General features: G+C 34.7%; 4 protein-coding genes across 4 annotated transcripts; 2 read left to right on the top strand and 2 right to left on the bottom strand.

Annotated features, from left to right (window-relative positions):
* The first annotated feature begins 1,228 nt into the window (after nt 1-1,228).
* Nucleotides 1,229-10,019, top strand: LOC143898828 (uncharacterized). Its single transcript, XM_077408578.1, has 4 exons — nt 1,229-1,322; nt 2,594-2,716; nt 8,408-8,809; nt 9,480-10,019. The coding sequence occupies exons 2-4, from the start codon at nt 2,702-2,704 to the stop codon at nt 9,747-9,749; spliced, it is 687 nt and encodes a 228-aa protein (XP_077264704.1). The 5' UTR covers nt 1,229-1,322; nt 2,594-2,701; the 3' UTR covers nt 9,750-10,019.
* A 1,021-nt stretch (nt 10,020-11,040) lies between these two features.
* On the bottom strand, nt 11,041-13,910 carry LOC143898826 (mitochondrial inner membrane protease ATP23 homolog). Its single transcript, XM_077408576.1, has 5 exons — nt 13,446-13,910; nt 13,190-13,235; nt 13,011-13,092; nt 12,588-12,812; nt 11,041-12,481 (listed from the first exon to the last, which is right to left on the bottom strand). The coding sequence occupies exons 1-5, from the start codon at nt 13,669-13,671 to the stop codon at nt 12,284-12,286; spliced, it is 777 nt and encodes a 258-aa protein (XP_077264702.1). The 5' UTR covers nt 13,672-13,910; the 3' UTR covers nt 11,041-12,283.
* A 658-nt stretch (nt 13,911-14,568) lies between these two features.
* Tapdelta (Translocon-associated protein delta) lies at nt 14,569-15,532 on the top strand. Its single transcript, XM_077408579.1, has 2 exons — nt 14,569-14,962; nt 15,228-15,532. Exons 1-2 carry the CDS (start codon nt 14,714-14,716, stop codon nt 15,486-15,488), a joined length of 510 nt encoding a protein of 169 aa, XP_077264705.1. The 5' UTR covers nt 14,569-14,713; the 3' UTR covers nt 15,489-15,532.
* Nucleotides 15,533-15,990: 458 nt separating this feature from the next.
* LOC143898827 (proteasome assembly chaperone 2) lies at nt 15,991-17,218 on the bottom strand. Its single transcript, XM_077408577.1, has 2 exons — nt 16,780-17,218; nt 15,991-16,711 (listed from the first exon to the last, which is right to left on the bottom strand). The coding sequence occupies exons 1-2, from the start codon at nt 17,110-17,112 to the stop codon at nt 16,289-16,291; spliced, it is 756 nt and encodes a 251-aa protein (XP_077264703.1). The 5' UTR covers nt 17,113-17,218; the 3' UTR covers nt 15,991-16,288.
* Nucleotides 17,219-17,640: the final 422 nt, after the last annotated feature.

Below are 17,640 nucleotides of genomic sequence, written 5' to 3' on the forward strand. Positions count from 1 at the left end.
AGGTATGTATTTTTAGAAAAAAAGAACTGTATTGTGCGGTAGTTTATTAGTTGAGTAATGATTATTACCGCGATGATGGAAGTTTATATTCTAATAAATCGCGATGACACGATTCTTAATCTATTTAATGGAATAATAAACTAGCGACTAAAAGTAGTAAACAAATATTTTATGCGTATTAAATGCGAGATATTTGAGTAAGAGGATTTAGAATAACATAATTTCTCATTAGCCTGCCGTATTGTACATGGATATAACTGCAGAAATTCTCGATCCTCCGCGCATAGTAGTTATACGTATTACGATATCTCTTGTTAAGTGCTCATTTATTATGTAGGTTTATTATCGTAATATAATTCACACGTATTGCATAAATAGGTCGATAGCAAATGGTACTACTATTATCGTATACGATTCATTCTAAGTGGTTTATTAAATCTTTATTTTTTTTTATTTAGTTTATTTATACAATCTAATTATTATATTATGTTATTTGTCAAGTTATTATTTCGTGCTATTTATCTGTAGATATTTATATTTTTACTTGACAGAAAAAGTGTGCTGATAATATTATATTATTACATTATTACTTACTTTATATTAAACATAAATTAGATTTTATCACGCACGGAGGCTATTTTATATGTTCTCCAATTTAGCATATGCAAAGTAGATATGATTTTAAAAAGTGTTTGAGTACAATTACTATTTTAATTAAATTACGTACAACGACTACAGTTTTAATAGTTAATACGAGATACAGCTGTTTAGGTACAACGAGATACTTTATACTTTTTCCAAAAATGTATATACTCTGCGTCCCCCTCTCTTCCTTCAGTATTTCATAGATTAATATCATTGAATGAATTGAATTTCACGTGTACAAGGAAACGCTCTTTCTCATTCGCGTACTCTCGTTAACATAATCTGAGAAACGAGGATCTCGGAGGGAGCGTCGCCGCGCGTTTTGCCCTGCCGATCTCCCGCGCAAGATTCTAAGGCAAGGTAAAGGCGCGGTGAGATGAGGCGCAAGGGTGAGACAAGGCAAAAGCAAAGCAAGGCAAGGCAAGACACGACAAGGTAAGGCACGGCAAGGAAGCCGCCCCTCCGCGTATGACGGGCGAAGAAGGCCCCTCTACTTGAGGACCGCCTACCTGGAGAACCCCGACACGCCGTCCAAGAATCATCTTATTATCGAGTCCCTCATGCTATATAAACCCAACGTGCCAGCATGCCGAGTAGTTACGTACTGACTTTATTCACAGTCGTGCGCCGGAGAGTGCATCGACGACATAACACCACAGCACAATACATTGCATCCTGTTCGTATATACGCATACGCACGTGTGCCACATAATTCTGCCGATCGTATCACCTCGTTTTGTGAGACCTCTCTTCGAGAAATTGTTGATCGCGTAAAACCTTCGAATCGACACTTGCCGGGCAAGATCCCATCGCGTCTGAGTGGATGTATCGTCATCGATCATTAAAATCGACACCATCGATTTATCGAGGATCTTTTTTTCAAAGCAGTGCACGGAGAGTTATGTCTATAACATAGTTTTTTAACTGGATAATTAAATTATTTGGTGTTTTAGAAATACGATTCTATTCGTATCTGCATCAAGCATCGTCGGATGATTTCCGTGGATGTTATTGTCACACATTATTATTGCAAAAAATTAAAAATGTGGCACTAATTTGATACTTTTAAAGAAAATGTTGATGTGCAAATAATATCTTTGACTTATTGGAGTAAAAGCAGTATCTTCCTAAAGTGTTTTTAAACCCGCGAGAGTTTTTGTTTCTTAAAAAGATAATTAATTGTGCAAATAATAAATAAAATTTTGCCATATTTAAAAAAATATATACGGTGTAAAGGATATTACAGGAAAAGGACAAAATAAAAACTAAATTTCTAAATAAATATAAATGGAGAAAATAGACTAAATTTATATGTAATGTTTGCATATATTCACCCCTTTTGATTGTTATATTAAATCTAGAATATAAATTCAGATAATTTATAATTTGTATCGCAATTTAGATAGAATTCTATCTATAATAATTTTATAATATGAAAATTTTGAAGACTCAGAAAACATATAAAATATATATTTAAAATACACACGCATATACATATTAAAAAATGCATAACATATACAATTGTAAATAGTTTTCTCAAATACGATACGAGTTATAAATAATTTAAAGTAAACTTTGTAAGTTCTATTTTAAAAAATCGCAACACTGTATAAAACGTGTTGAAAACAAAGAAAACAAGTACCTATTACGTGTTGAATGCACAAAAGAAATAAGTATTTGTAATCGAATTTTTTCTTTCCTAACCGTACACTGTTTAATAAAAAGATATCGTGAAAAGAACTATATATCGTGATTTATTGCAGAATACTGTCGTATTCTGTATATAAAGATGATCATCGTCTGACGCATTTTGATATCCCTTTTTCCCCCGTTCGTACATTTATTCGCTCATGATCATAAAACGTCTCTCGCGAGCATGTATTTTGTTCAAATAGCGGAAGCTGCCGTCGCACCCCTCTCATGCAGTGTTAATTTGAAACTTTTTCAGTGCGCGTTAATCGCTCTAAAGGGTTGTCTCGTTGTTGTTTCCGCTAACGAGCACGCGAGTTAGCGTGGTTCCAGCACGTCGACCTGTATCACGTAGTGCGGCCGAAAGATGTATTACTTGCAGGTACGTGTGAGATCGATTTGGTTTTTTTTCCAGTTATTAATTCGCCGTACATATCACGCAATACAGATTTATAAAAATTAAAAATTGATCCTCTTGTTACCACGGATTCGCGTGTATCGCTTAGTAGGTGCAATCGCAATCACGCACGAGTGTTGCAGCAAGCGCGTTACCGCCCACGTGGTCCATCAGCACATTTACAATTGAGAAACATCGTTAACTTCAAAACTGTCATATATAGTTAGAGTTTATGTTCACGCGATGACGTGAAAAAAAAATTATCAAATTGATCGTCAAATCAAAAGATGAAATATTAGAAAGGACTTTGCATAATCTTCGCTTTCGTATACTTTATTGTTCATAACTGTCGCACGCTTCGTTATATAATTCGTTATAATTATAAAAAATTTATGGTAATTTGCAGAGATAAAAGTCAATTGTAATTTATTATATCATAAAAGTGACGGCATATTTCTTGCCTGTTTAAAGAAAAGACAAGTGATCTTATACTCGAGCGATGGATATATATATAAGTTTCTCGATACACGACATGAAACGTATTCAGATCTTCAATTGTCAATTACAAATCTCTCGTATTTACCTCGATTAACTCGTGTCGAGTAAAAAAAAAAAAATGAATACAAGTTAAACAGTCGCAGAGGGAAGGTGCGTGCATGGAGCTTGTCTTGCCATACGTGCGTTGATCAGCCAAGATTACTCTCCCTCTTTACACGGCGCGCGACCTTTACGTCGTTTGTAAAATTACTACGGCTCAATCCTTGCCCACCCACAAAGAGTCAGCGCGTTGATAGAACGGTTTTGTTATAAATCACTTACGGCTGTCGCCCGGTTAATTTACGTCCCGCTTGATTAATCGAACGATCTCTTATCCGCGGAAAATCGATGATCGCCGCATCTATCCGTTATAAATACTCGCCGTTTATGATGCAGATAGATCTGACTAGCTGTCGATCTTGCGAAGAGAGCCCGCGGTCGCGAGATACAAAAAATTATCTCTTATTTTAATTTGCATTGAGCAAATATCTCACTTATCTACCGCCATGTAGAAACACAACTGGTGATAAATTTAGATTTTCCTTCCGATAAATTCAGTTTCCGAAAGGATTGAAGTTATCCGCGAGTTCAATCCGGCCCCCCCTCCGCCCCCTTCATTGTCATTAGCGTGTCTCATTATTTCTTCTTATTAAAATATGAAGGAAAGCGATTACAACAATGGTCGGTGATATCATCGCATAATATACACGTCAGACGCGCGCCCACGCGTCGTGCGCATCGACATCATAATGAGATATTAATGAACTAACGGGGCGCATGCAATATCGCATTTGTCAGCCCCGTCGGAGTGTAGCTCTTCTCACGCTTCTCCACATTTCGATTGACTACCGGAACGAAGTTGCGAAACCACCTTTACACGCGAAGCGTACGTTGCACCGCGCCGCGCCGCGGGACAAGCATCTTTCAAATATGCTCTCACTTTCTCCGTCTCTCTCTTTCTCTCTTCCTCTCTCCTCCCTCTCTACCCTCTCGCGTGTGTTTTTATGGCTGGGATTCGGGCAGCGCGCTATTAGCGCTATTTGCTTGTTCTATCCTTGTTTCACACCCGACGAGCGATAAAAGTAGAATAATGCAATATATAGCGCTAATGTGCAGCTAGGTCTATTTTTATTCACGTCGTTATTTAGAAAAAATGCACTAGTCTCAATTTTAGTGAAAACTAGTGGACTGGCAACTAGTAAACTAATGGTCCATTATTGCGCACACTTGAGGATCACTATTAGATCGATAACTACTAGTATGCGGACGTAACACTACTAGTGCAAATTCCAACAGTGCGCGAAATTACTATTGAGTAGTGTGCACTAATAGTTACGAATAGTTGTCATTTCAATAGTTACTACAAGTTTTTTTCCGTGAGGGATAGCGCGCTCCCCCCGAATGCAGCCTTTATATTTTATATTATTTATATATACGCGTACCACACACACACACACACACACACACACACACACACACACACACACACACACACACACACACCACACACACACACACTCTTCTCTGGCGTCGCGCTGCAATCGAAGTACAGGGTTAAGAGCATAATACAAAGGTCTCTACTGTCGCAATAGAGCACAGATCGTCGGCCGCATCTCCGATTGCAACGTTGACGTAACATTCGCCGTAACATTATTGATTCGGTCTGCTCCTCTTTCACGTCGATTTTCTTTCGCCGTCGCGGCCGGCTCCGAGGCTAATGAGCAGCGACGAATCGCGCGCGTATCTGTCTGTTATTACGCCGGGGAAAGAAAGAAAGATTCGCGATAGAAGTCCCGCGCGGTACTTATCGTATGCAAAATATCGCGGTCTCGTTTGTTGCGCACGGACAACGTTGGCTAACCGGTTGCTTTAGCTCTCTTATATTAATTCTTAACGCTGTGAGCGCAAGTGAACGATCCTTCACGCGAGCGCATTCCTTACGTTTTTCATTACCTCTGCCATTTTAAATGAAAACTTAATGTAAAATATTGCGTTTTATTAAAAAGTGCAGTATATGTGGATAAACAGCATATGTACACCTATACACATATTGTACGAGAAATAACAATTATTTAAAATTAATTAAAAAATAACAAAATTTAATACTAATTTATTGCATTACTATTTCGTAACTTATCTCACGAGAGTATATTTTATATAATTTAAATAGATAGTACATTGCAACTTGTAATAAAATGTAATTTATACAAATGTTTCGGAAATAATTAAATAATTGTTAACCAAGTGCAAATCAATTGAGAATTTGTTCAAAAGTTTGTTGCTAATTTTTCTGCATTATTTATCATTTTCATTGCTTATACTTGATAATTCGTCTCTTGATTCACGCAAATAAAGTTATTGTAATCATTACAATAATTTTATTAACCGCAAATTCTCTTATAATAAACCTTTTAAAGCTTTATCGATGTTTGATCTTTTCTATACAATATGACTAAGTGCTTAGTGTAACATTTAAATACGTTAAAACAACGTTTCTAAAATTTAACTTTGCTATTTATATTAAGCCTAAAATTCAAACTAATTTATTTCAAACTTATAAAACATTTCTCGCAACCTTTTTTCGATTTATGACAAATCCCAAAAGCTAAGTATTATGTCAATTATATATAATGCAACATAAGTATTAAATAAATGTAACATGGGAATATCTGAAAATGAGAAAATTACCAAATATATTATTTATGATCTTTATATTAATAAGAGTAATCCATTTTAAGATTTATATACAATTATTACCGCAAAAAAAATTATATTTGCATTATCGCATGATTTATCGTAGCAAATAATAATGCGATAATATCGATGATAACGGGCATTCGAGACGATAAATGTACGACAGATTAGAATTATTTTATTCAACTAACGTTTCGTCAGACTATAATTATTTCCATCAATCTCATCAAAAGTCACAACTCACGGGATACGTTGCACTATGGAAAAAAAATATTCCCCCGGCATACCTGACATCTTGACGTACTAAATATCAAGCTCAGTACTAACACTACTAACAGAGGAGACGCTTGATTTATTAAAATTACACACCTCTTATAACACACGACTCGCGTTGCGGCTCGCACTTGTAGCTGATAAGCTACGCGACAAATGTCAGTTTACACACGAGGAACGATTGTGGCGATATTCAACACCGGATCTGTGAAAGTCGAGAAACGTCTATCGCGTGTGTGTGTGCATGCCGGTATAATTCAAACAAAAGATTCTACTGCATTAGACGCGTAATACGGTGGAATAAAGGCTCGACGGAAACTCATATATCCGGCCACATTAACCCGTCGCATAAACCTAGTCATTTTTTTTTCACCTATTTGCGTATAATAATTACATACAAAAGATTATAAGATAGTATGTCTTGCAATAAAAAATAAAGAAATATGTAACTTTATATATAATATTTTGCTTTGCCTATATATATATATGCAATAATCTTGCAGCAATATTTAAAAATTATAAAAACTGTTATTATATTTAAAAAAAGAATAAACATTCTTCGTCTACGCATGATAAAATATGTTACGTATCAAGACACACTATATAAATACGCGTGATCGCGATAAAATTAGATGAAAAAAGTTGACCGAAACACTCTTGCACTAATATACATATGATAATTAGAATTGCAAAAATAAATATGAAGCCTATGCATCGAATGTCAGTGCGCATCTGTGCGCGTATGGCGCTAAACTGTCTCCATCGGTTTACGACATCGTGACAACTTATTACTCATTATATAGACCTGGACGATTTCTCGAAATGTCGAATGCTGACATATGTTCCAGTTATAAAAACACGTCTTCGTTGCGCATTCATATCGCAAATGCGAAATGATGCATCGCCACGGTAAACTTGCAGCGTCTTCAACGTCGTGAGATAAATAATAGCCGCGTTTGTGACGCTTTATTACGCATCAAAACATAATATTACATTTATTTCAGTTTCGTTATTCTGGAAATACAAGATCTATTATTTAAAGAACGAGTTTTTATTAAGATTTGGTAACATTTTCCATCAGTGTAGTAATGTAGCACGTAATAACATATGGGAATGAATAAATTTTTAAAAAGGATGGAGAGAAAGAGAATTTATTCTGCAAGATTATAAAATCCTAATTTCTGAAACCGGACACTGGTCGTTAGAGATTTTTAAATTTATTTTTATGTATTATCTCTTCTCTCTCTCTCTCTCCTACCAATTCTGCATCTTCTTTTGATATAATAATTAAAAATTTAGAAACTTAATTCCTCAATCAAAATTATAAGACAAAATCACAACGAACTAGATTATTATAATTGTTTGTAAAAAAAAAAAAACAGGTTTACTTTAATAAATCTTAATTTTTGTCAAATTCAAAAATCTTTTATCCAGCAAAAATATTTTTTAAAAATCAAGAAATTTATGTAATCTTGCAAGAAATTCCGATTTATTTTATTAGTTCTATTTTTGTGGAATGCTTAAATGCGTGTTACAAAAAATTTATACACAACTTTCTCTACCGTATACGTAGTACGGCAAATTATCCCAAAGTCCTTCAAAATAATAAAAAACTACATATCACAGCGCGCAACGGCGTAAGAGAAGTTTAAGATCTCACACTATGCGGCAATAATATTTCATTGAAGCAGCCGTCAACATTCTTCTCGCACTACGAAGAACTACTCGACGATGTAGAAGTAATATGCATAAGTATTATAAAAACGTTGAGAGGTGTAGCTTTTTCTTAACTCAACCGTACGTTTTGCTCAGGATTTTTTATTCTTCCGACTGTCCACGTTTCGATTTAGCGTCAAATTTACTTTTTATTACAAAAGTACAGCAGTGTTCTACAATTTAAACGAGGATTGTAGGCCAATACGAGCTAACATATTAACAGTATTCGAAGTAAGTAACGGTATTAATTTCGATCTCTCAGATTCTCTTCAATCAAATGTTGGATATTATCCTCGCTTTGATTTTTCTAGAAAATTTGTATAGAAATTCTGATTAACAATATAGACAGTTCTGAGACATATTTTTCCATCAGGCTTTAGTCCCATTCGGTGAAATTTCTTCAGTAAAATTTGCTCCGAGAGGGTGCGTCTCAACAAACTGATTTCTCCTGCGCAGCTGGTCGTGCTATGCGTGACGGTAGCCAGCGTTATTGGTGATCTGCCACCGGGCACACGGCGCAACACTTACCTGCCGCCAGAGCCGACGAAAGGCGGTTACACGTACAGCAAGCCGACGGTACCGTTTCCGAAGCCCACGCCGACGGGGCCGTTTCCTACGCGTCCGACCCCGAGCTTCCCCGGGCCCAGACCAACGCCGACGTTCCCCGGGCCCAGGCCGACGCCGTCGTTCCCCGGGCCCAGGCCGACGCCGTCGTTCCCCGGGCCCAGGCCGACGCCGTCCTTCCCCGGACCCAGACCGACGCCCACCTACCCTGGACCAGGACCGAGACCCACACCTACTTTCCCGGACTATACCGGCCAACCAAGCGGTGGTGATGGAAACGTTATCGGCCCTGGTGTAAGTATACGCTGTTGTGCTAAATAAAAAAAATTGTATTTAATTATTTACGGAATAGGTGCAATATGTAACGTTCTTTGCTTAATAAGAAATCTGTAATTCAGAAATCGTAGAAGAGATAAAATTATTTTTTCTTCCATTTATAGTAGAATTGGTCATTTTAAGAATCAATGGATGGGAGGTATAGCGAACTAAAAGAAAATTTAAATAAAAACAGTATTCATTTGAAAAAAAGGAAATAAATAGCTTTTGCTTGTTTTATTTTCGACTTGAAGTCAAATTTATAACAGATCGAACTGTTAAATGTGTCTTCAGATTTAGTCTTAAAATTCATACTATTATTCAAACTGTTTAAATTGTTTAAACGCATAAGAATTCCAAGTACTAAATATTTGTATCTTCTTGTAGAAAGATGTAAGATACGTGATAAGATATATATTGATATAAAAAATCTCTCAGTTATAATAAAAAGTATATATATATATATATATTATATATAAGCATGACTTTTTTTATTCAAATTAATAATCGCTTCGTACTGTTAAATCTTATCTGAATGAGATGATATAAGATTTGTATATGTAAAATTATACATATATTATGTATACATTATGCATATATGTTACATATTTAGATATAGCACGCGTATTTAACTGATGATGTATTGCAGCATGATCATCATCATCACGAACCTGGTATGCCCTTCGACTTCAACTACGCCGTGAAGGAGGACGCTTTCGGCAACGATTATTCTCACAATGCAATTAGCGACGGCGAAATCACCCGCGGTGAATATAAGGTACAACTTCCGGACGGTAGGACGCAAATTGTGCGATACACCGCAGATTGGCAACACGGTTTTAGCGCACAGGTCTCTTACGACGGGAATCCTCGCTTCGACGTACCAAGACCCGGTGGGAGCTTCAATCGAGGCTACTAGCTTTAGCGTCGGGTTATAGGGTTGTTCAATTTCCGTTAAATCGAAAAGACTACAGAGCACAACGAATTGTCGCATATACCGCATGTAACAATATTCTTTAGAGATATTGGAGATTATTAAGGATGTATTGTGAAAATATGTTAGCTTACGTAGAGGACAAATGTTCGCTATATATTTCTTATTACGATACCGATAATAGTGTTCAGCGTTTTAAAACTCACGAAAAATTTACACATATAACGTCATTTCTCGCGAAACTTTATTAATTTTTCTTTAACGAAGAAAAGCGAACAGATAATTTCTGATAACTTTTTGAATTTCGATATTATTCGATATTTAAACTCCATCTAAAAATCACAGAATTCTATTAAATTTTACTTTAATTTAAAATAGAATAATAATTCTAATGTTTATTTGCAATCTTTAATCGTGTGAGACACTTTTACTTTTCAAAGCTCACAACTAAAAAAAATTACTAACAGAATTTATTGCTTACTATTTTCAATAAACAAATAAAAATATATTTTTAACACAAAATTTTGTAAGGAATAGTGCTATGTATCATTTGGGACAAACTGTATATCGGTGTGATCCAATTTTCTTGTTTTTATTTACAGACTTAATTAAATAATTAAATAACTAATTAAATAAATAAATAATTTAACAAATAATACAAAATTATAAGTTATATTATAAAGTAAATTAAAAAAGTACTTATTTTATCTGTGATATATAATTATTATATTATTATTACATTTTTATTTTGATTACAGACCAATTTTAATAGCAAATCGTTTGAAAAGTTGGATTACATTGATCTATATTACAAATTTCCTACATATTTTATTGTGCAATAAAATCGAATTGTTTAGCACTGCTTTGTGATAAAAATGACACAGAATGAAAAAGAAAATAGACATAGAATAGACATATAATACTCTACGTTTATGCTGTTCTGCTTTGCACACTAAAATCTCTTGTTTTATCTTCAGTATTTGAAGTTATCGAATAATTTAAGACTCTAAACTAAACAATATTAGTGTATAGATAATTACCGATATTGCAACCGATATTAAAATTAATTCACGATTGAACATGTAATAAGGTGGCTATAAACAATTGTATACCTAAGGAAAATTCACTTACGATAAAATTTAAAAACAATATTAATATCCTCTCTTTCTGAAATACTGCCTGATACTGCCAGGTAAATAGAAATACTTTTGCTACCAACCCTAGTTTCAACTGATATGTATGTGTAATATAAATAAAAATTTTAATTTCTGTACTAATTTCCATGTTAAATAAAATGTTTAAACTTTTTAAATAAAAAAATACTTAATTACTATCAAACGTTTAACTTAATAAAGTCTATATATTATGCTAAATTTTCATCAATTATCTTTCACTTGGTTACTAGAACTGTATCTATATACAATAAGATCATTATATATAGATTTTGCTTCCTCATAGAGCTTTGTTTTCGTTACAAAAAAATTTTTTTTTGTTTTTCTGAATGTGTTCAGAATGTTCTAAAACGTCGAAAAATTGCAATTTAAAAAAATGTCTGTATGTATGTATGTGTGTGTGTATGTGCCAAATTTACCGAAATTTCTATAACCAGAACTAATCAACCAAATCTTAACGAATTATATACCTATAAAATAGGGGTAGAAAAAACTGAAGAATATAATAGAATTAATAAAAATTGCTAATAATCAAGGGGTTTTTTTTTAAATTTTGAATTTTTACTCTGTTGTCCGTTAATGCTCTAACTTCCGTAATTTTTTAGATATCATCGGAGTGCATTTTTTTTAATCGATAGAGTATCACGTGAGGAAAGCTGGGATTGAATTTGGCAATGATCGGTAAAGCGGTTCCCTATTAATAAAATTTTGAATTTTTGTAGAAATGTTTGTTTATGTTTTAACTTCTGCAAATTTGGAGATATCGATCTATTTCTAATTTTATTATATTCTTCAGTCTTTTTTCTACCCCTACTTATTTCATATATAATTTTTTAAGATTTGGTTGATTAAACCCTGCTTTATACGCGATCAAAGGTCTCTAATTTTTAGAAAAATGACCGTAACAGCTTTAACTTCCGCAAATTTTAAGATATCGGTCTATTTTTAATTTTATTATATTCTTCAGTCTTTTTTCTATTTCTATTTCATATATAATTCTTTAAGGCCGGTATACTCATAGTCGGGTCTTATATCCAAAATCGTCTTAAGTATAGTCTTAAAGCGTCATCAGCCAATCAGAGGGCCGTATTAGCATCTTAAACATCACTTTCTCTATGAGGAAGCCAAGTGTAAATTTTTCTAATTTGCACAATTTTTAAGTTTTTATTTCTATATTGTCAAAGTAAACTTTCCTATCCTTTTGCTACGAAAAAGGTGACTATAAAAAATATGACTAAATGTGAATAAAAAAATAAAATTTATCATGTGATATTAATAAATTCTAGTAAATATATCCCAACAGAATATATTTATACTATTATTTGATCTTTTTCTCATATAATATATTTACATTTCATATCCGTATAAATGTCCTTCTGCGTATGCTCTAGGCATATCAAGTGAATTTCTACGAATTCTTCTGCCAACTGGTTCTAAATCATTGTAACATTTTGTGAACACTCTTTCTATAGCCGCTTCTGCTACTTCTTCTGATACTTTGTGCACAGCCATTACTGACATCTTAGCTTTGCGTTTTACACAATTCTGGATAAATAACATTATACATATATTAACATATGCTACGGTAAATTAGAAATAGCTCTCATATGAATAAATATATCTATCGGTCCCTTATAGATCAATAATTTACCTGATGCGTTGCTTTTACGTTAATGAAAGATGAATCGCCTTGCACAAATGAGCTCATAAAACTACAGTGTGCAAGATTTGCCGCTCTAATTTCTGTACAGGCTAGATGATCAATATTTTTCACGTCTAATTTATTCTGGCAGTAGTCAAACATATGAATCATTTCGTGTAAAAGAACTCCCCGAACCATGCTTTCATTACTCGCCGAATTTTGACAGACAACTATCTGTAAAGGAAAGAAGTTGTTATCGTTTATAGCATGTATAATTATCAAAATAATATACAATATATTAAAAGAATCAATTTTTTTTTCTTTAACAGATCGTTTTTTGACATGTCGACAAACATATAATACAAAATATTTTATCAGCAAAACATCTGGCATAAATAAAACTTTAATTAAGCGACTAAAAGAAATATTTACCTGATTAAATTCCGAATCGTATCCACCAGTTACTATCGGATTGCACACCTCACAAGAAATATGTCGCCGAATATCTATTTCACTGGAATATCAATAATAATCTAATCTAGTAAACAGTAAACGAAATGAAATTATAAATTTGCACATATATATGCAGCATAAAAGAATAAGTTACAAACCATCCAGAACTCTTCAGTGCTCCCATCATAAGTTTTATTATAGGACCTAGAAACAACACACGATTAAAATGATGAAAAAATAATATATCGGATTTGACTAGATAAAATAAAAAGTAAAATTAAATGATAGATTCTCTATTTGAAAAGAATGGAAAATATGTTGAAATAATACAGTAGGTTCTAGTAATTAGAAATAAATTTGCATCGCTAATTCACTTATTCTACTTCCTTTTATACAAATAAGAGAATGCCTTACTCTTTTTTATACATCTATAAACATTGTCTTCGCACTTGTTTCTATCTATTGATTCTCGTCCCTGAGCGCCAATTAACCACTTCCACCAGTTACGCTTCAATTTCGCTCCTCTCCTCTCCGGATACATATCAGATCCCCATAAATCGCCGTTGTCCGCGACCGCTCCTCCGCCAGCACCGTTCTCATTCCTTTTTCCTTCGTCCGCTTTCTCATTCTCGACTGTCATCGTCGCGCGAATAGAAAAATCGACGCGACAAAAATAAATCTAGATAAATAAATATTAATTACGCCAGAACTTATCGCACTATCAGTCAAATAATCGCGGATTGACGGTGCAAGTATAATTTTCCAATTTGAGGTTATGGTAGACTCGGGTGGATTTACAATTGATTACATCATCTCGCTCTCACTGCCAGAACGAAGACATCGTAAAATAGATTGAGGGAATAAACATTTTTAACTCAATAATTCACATGTATAAATATTATTATTATTATATCTACAATGGTGAAAATAAGTAATGAAATATATAGAAATTTCATCAGTTCGTGCAGTTTGCAAAATAATATTAAAATCTTATCTTTATTAATATAAGAATGTTAAATTTAAATAAATCACCGTATATGATCTAAAAATCTTTTAATCTACATCTGTAAAACAGAAATTTCATTATTTGTAAAGCAATATTAAAATTGTATCTCTGTGTGTGTGTGTGTGTGTGTGTTAATATAAAAATGTTAAGTATATATTTAAATAAATCATCGATTTATATAATCAAACAATTTTTAATACATCATTTTCATGTTATCTATTAATTTATAATTTATAATACCTCTTTAATAACCTCTATAACCTACATCTATATTTCTATTCTTCATTGTACTTTTCCATTATATCTTTTTAATAACTCGATTTGAATTTAATAGTTTACGATTTTAAATAAAATAACTTATTATTTAAGTATATCATAAATATTTATCGATAATAATTCAGGGTTTCCCTCGCGCGGTTAGTCTGAAACACGTGGTGCGGATCAAAGCACCAATCGAAAGTAGTCTAAACGAGGGAAACACGAGTTACGCCAATCTCATCGACGTGGCACGTCAGTTGGTGGCTGGTTGGAGTTATTGCGGCGCATAGGTCGGCGCTGGTCGGCGCACGTTGGCATCGGGCCATCAGGCAGGGCAGGTGCATTGCGCATTCTCCAACCAACATTTCTCGTCGACAGTTGTCAAGTTGTTTGTGAGAGAACCGACAAAACTTGCAAGATGAATAAAATTATTTTCTTGTGCGCGTTAACGGGTATAATTTCGACGGCTCTCGCCGAGACCTGTCAGAAACCCGAGATCGTCGCTTCGTCATATGTGACGGAGGACGCGACGGTCCTCACGAACGTCGCCTTTACCATGCAATTCGTGTTGAAGTGCAGCAACGGCGTAAAGGGAATCGGTTTGTACGCCGAAGTCGAGGGCAAGACGTTGCCGGCCGTCAGATTGAGCGCCGATAATAAATATCAGGTAACACAATCTTTTTGACGCTTCTTGTCTCGACATAAGTGAATCGAGATAGATACATCTGTAAATGAACAAAGATCGTAAATTACACGATTGGAACGAGAATAACGACATATTTTTAGAGATACTGAACAATTTACTTATTTTTGTTTTAAACCATCGATCGAAAATTGAATTTGAAACAAAGTATCTAACTCGATCTTTCAGTAGAAATCATCGTCATCAACGATAATGTAACACTCGTGAAATTGTTTCGCACGTGCCGCAGATATCTTGGACGGAAGACATTAAGAAGGCAAGATCCGGCGATTATTATATAAAACTGTATGACGAGGAAAAATACGTCGCTGTACGTAAAGCGATAAGAAATGGAGAGGATCCCGATAGCGTGAATCCCTCGGCGGTGGTCGTTCTCAACAATCCCGGTGTTTTCCTCGGTCCCTGGGTCAACTCGGAATTCTTAGCTGCTGCTTTAGCTATTCTTGTATCCTACTCGGCATTTTCCGCAAAGTACAAACTTCTAGCGTAGAAAACTCTTTTTGTTACTAAAAAAATAAACGTTTAAACAAAGTATTCAAACAATTATTATTTAACAATTAAAGTAATTTAAATCGACCTGACTGGCAATATATATAACGTCTTTCCGATATGAACATTGAAAAACTGTGAGCCCAACTTGGTTTGTCGGATTCACACAGCACTTTTTTCAGATCGATATCGAGACATTATTAATTATTAAGACACAAAATTAAAAACTATTTAATTTAGAAATTACATCAACTGACCAAAACCATGGTCAAAATTAATAATGTCTCGATATCGATCTGAAAAAAGTGCTGTGTGAATCCGACAAACCAAGTTGGCTCACAGTTTTTCAATGTTCATATCGGAAAGACGTTATATATATTGCCAGTCAGGTCGATTTAAATTACTTTAATTGTTATTCTATATACTGGCAAAAGAAATTTATTATTCTGTTAATTATTATTTATCCTTCAGATATAAAATTTGATAAAATGAAATTTAAGACATTTTTCCATGTTCGTCATAGAGACGTTGGTATATACAATTTATTGCATTTACATTGAAAACCATAAAGAATTAAATTTATATATATCTATATATAAATATATATATCGTAATCTTGATTTTTACATAGCACAGCTGTATAAAAATTAAGTTTGTAGCTTTATTACTTTTATACATAAAAAATTATATAAGTCCTATTTGAGATCTTATATTAAATTCAGATATACGCTTGTATAACCATAGTGAAAATATTATTATTTCGAGATTAACGGAATATAAAAAAAATATATCCATACATATTCAATATATATCCCGTGACGGTGGTTTCCCAAATAAGTGTTTCCAAGACGGTGGATACTTCAAATCATTACCACCGCTTGTTTCCAACACACGTATCCATTGATTTAAGTAGCACACCAGAGCTATCGCGTCCTCTATGTTATCCCCCTCGGAGCAGAATTTGAACAAGACGGCGCAAGGAATGTCGGCACCGGACAGACTCTCGAAGAGGCTCTTGGCGAAGCCACCCCCTGGTATCTGCAATCTTTCCTCTCCTCTCGTCGGGTCGGACGCGACTCCCGGTTGATGCGGAATCCACTTGAGGTCTTCAAAGAGTTCGCCGATCTTGGAGCGTACGCCAGGAGACGCGACGTATCTCAACTTGAGATGCCGCGGCTGGACCTCTCTCTTCGCATAATCGTGACTGCTCGCGAGAATTATTACCTGTGAGGGGAAAAAAAAACACATTTTATAAGTTACGCCACTGTTGAAACGGCAGATTAGAATATTACTTTAGCTATCTTCCTCTCGGTGACAAATTGCGCCAGCTCGTTGAAGAATTCCTCGAGCCCGCCCACGTACGGCGAGCGGATTTGTATAACGACGATACGTTCCTTGATCCCCGCGTAAATGTCGATCGCCGTGACGAGCTCGTTCGAATGTTCATTGTAGGCGTTCGCGCCGACGACCGGCACGAATGACGCGCTAAAAATTTGACCGATCTTGGGAAGGTTAAGATTCGAAACGAGTAAATCGACGGACAACTGGCCGACGTTCCCGACCGCCACCGACGGCAAGATGAGCGTATAATTCTCCAAATTAATATCCTGCGTTAGTTTAATCATTTTCACATTTAACGATGTTTTTATTTCGGTCGAAGTGTGAGGAGGTGAATATTGCCAAGTAACGTCACAACGTCAACAGTCAACACATTCTCAACACTCGACACTCGACCGGGGCAATCCGCTGCGCAAAGTGCAGTTGCGGTAAAAGTGCGTGCTCTTGCGTTCATTTCTGATGAGTTTCGGAAACCGATCGTAGACGTGATAAATAGGTCTGTTCGTGTCGCTTGCACTTTTTGCACTTGAATTCATCGCTTTCTCTTTCTCCAACGCCCAATGTATATGTATATTTATCTTGTTTTAAGTGCACGAATTTTTGAGAATCTCAAGCTACACGAACAAATCTAATGTAAACTGCGCGTTCTTCATCTACCTTAATTAGTTTTTACTTTTTTTATCTTTTTCTAATTCTTAAAATTAGAGAAAGGTAAACGCTAGAAAAAAGTAAGTTAAACTGAGATTAAAGTTAATTAATCTATCTGTAGCATCCAACGATACAACAAATGAGGCCAATCACAATCGAGGAATTCT

Source organism: Temnothorax americanus, unplaced genomic scaffold, assembly GCF_048541705.1.
Source record: "Temnothorax americanus isolate GAGA-0224 unplaced genomic scaffold, ASM4854170v1 Scaffold24, whole genome shotgun sequence".
Classification (NCBI taxonomy): Eukaryota; Metazoa; Arthropoda; class Insecta; order Hymenoptera; family Formicidae; genus Temnothorax; species Temnothorax americanus.

Excerpts from the sequence above, each read along its gene's own strand:
- LOC143898826 (XM_077408576.1), bottom strand. The coding sequence starts at position 13,671 with ATGACAGTCGAGAATGAGAAAGCGGACGAAGGAAAAAGGAATGAGAAC. Across the intron at positions 13,236-13,445 it reads TTATAGATGTATAAAAAAGA|GTCCTATAATAAAACTTATG; the intron begins GTAAGGCATTCT and ends TGTTGTTTCTAG. Across the intron at positions 12,813-13,010 it reads ACGATTCGGAATTTAATCAG|ATAGTTGTCTGTCAAAATTC; the intron begins GTAAATATTTCT and ends TTTCCTTTACAG.
- LOC143898828 (XM_077408578.1), top strand. Across the intron at positions 8,810-9,479 it reads GAAACGTTATCGGCCCTGGT|CATGATCATCATCATCACGA; the intron begins GTAAGTATACGC and ends GATGTATTGCAG.
- LOC143898827 (XM_077408577.1), bottom strand. The coding sequence starts at position 17,112 with ATGATTAAACTAACGCAGGATATTAATTTGGAGAATTATACGCTCATC. Across the intron at positions 16,712-16,779 it reads CCGAGAGGAAGATAGCTAAA|GTAATAATTCTCGCGAGCAG; the intron begins GTAATATTCTAA and ends TTCCCCTCACAG.
- Tapdelta (XM_077408579.1), top strand. The coding sequence starts at position 14,714 with ATGAATAAAATTATTTTCTTGTGCGCGTTAACGGGTATAATTTCGACG. Across the intron at positions 14,963-15,227 it reads GCGCCGATAATAAATATCAG|ATATCTTGGACGGAAGACAT; the intron begins GTAACACAATCT and ends CACGTGCCGCAG.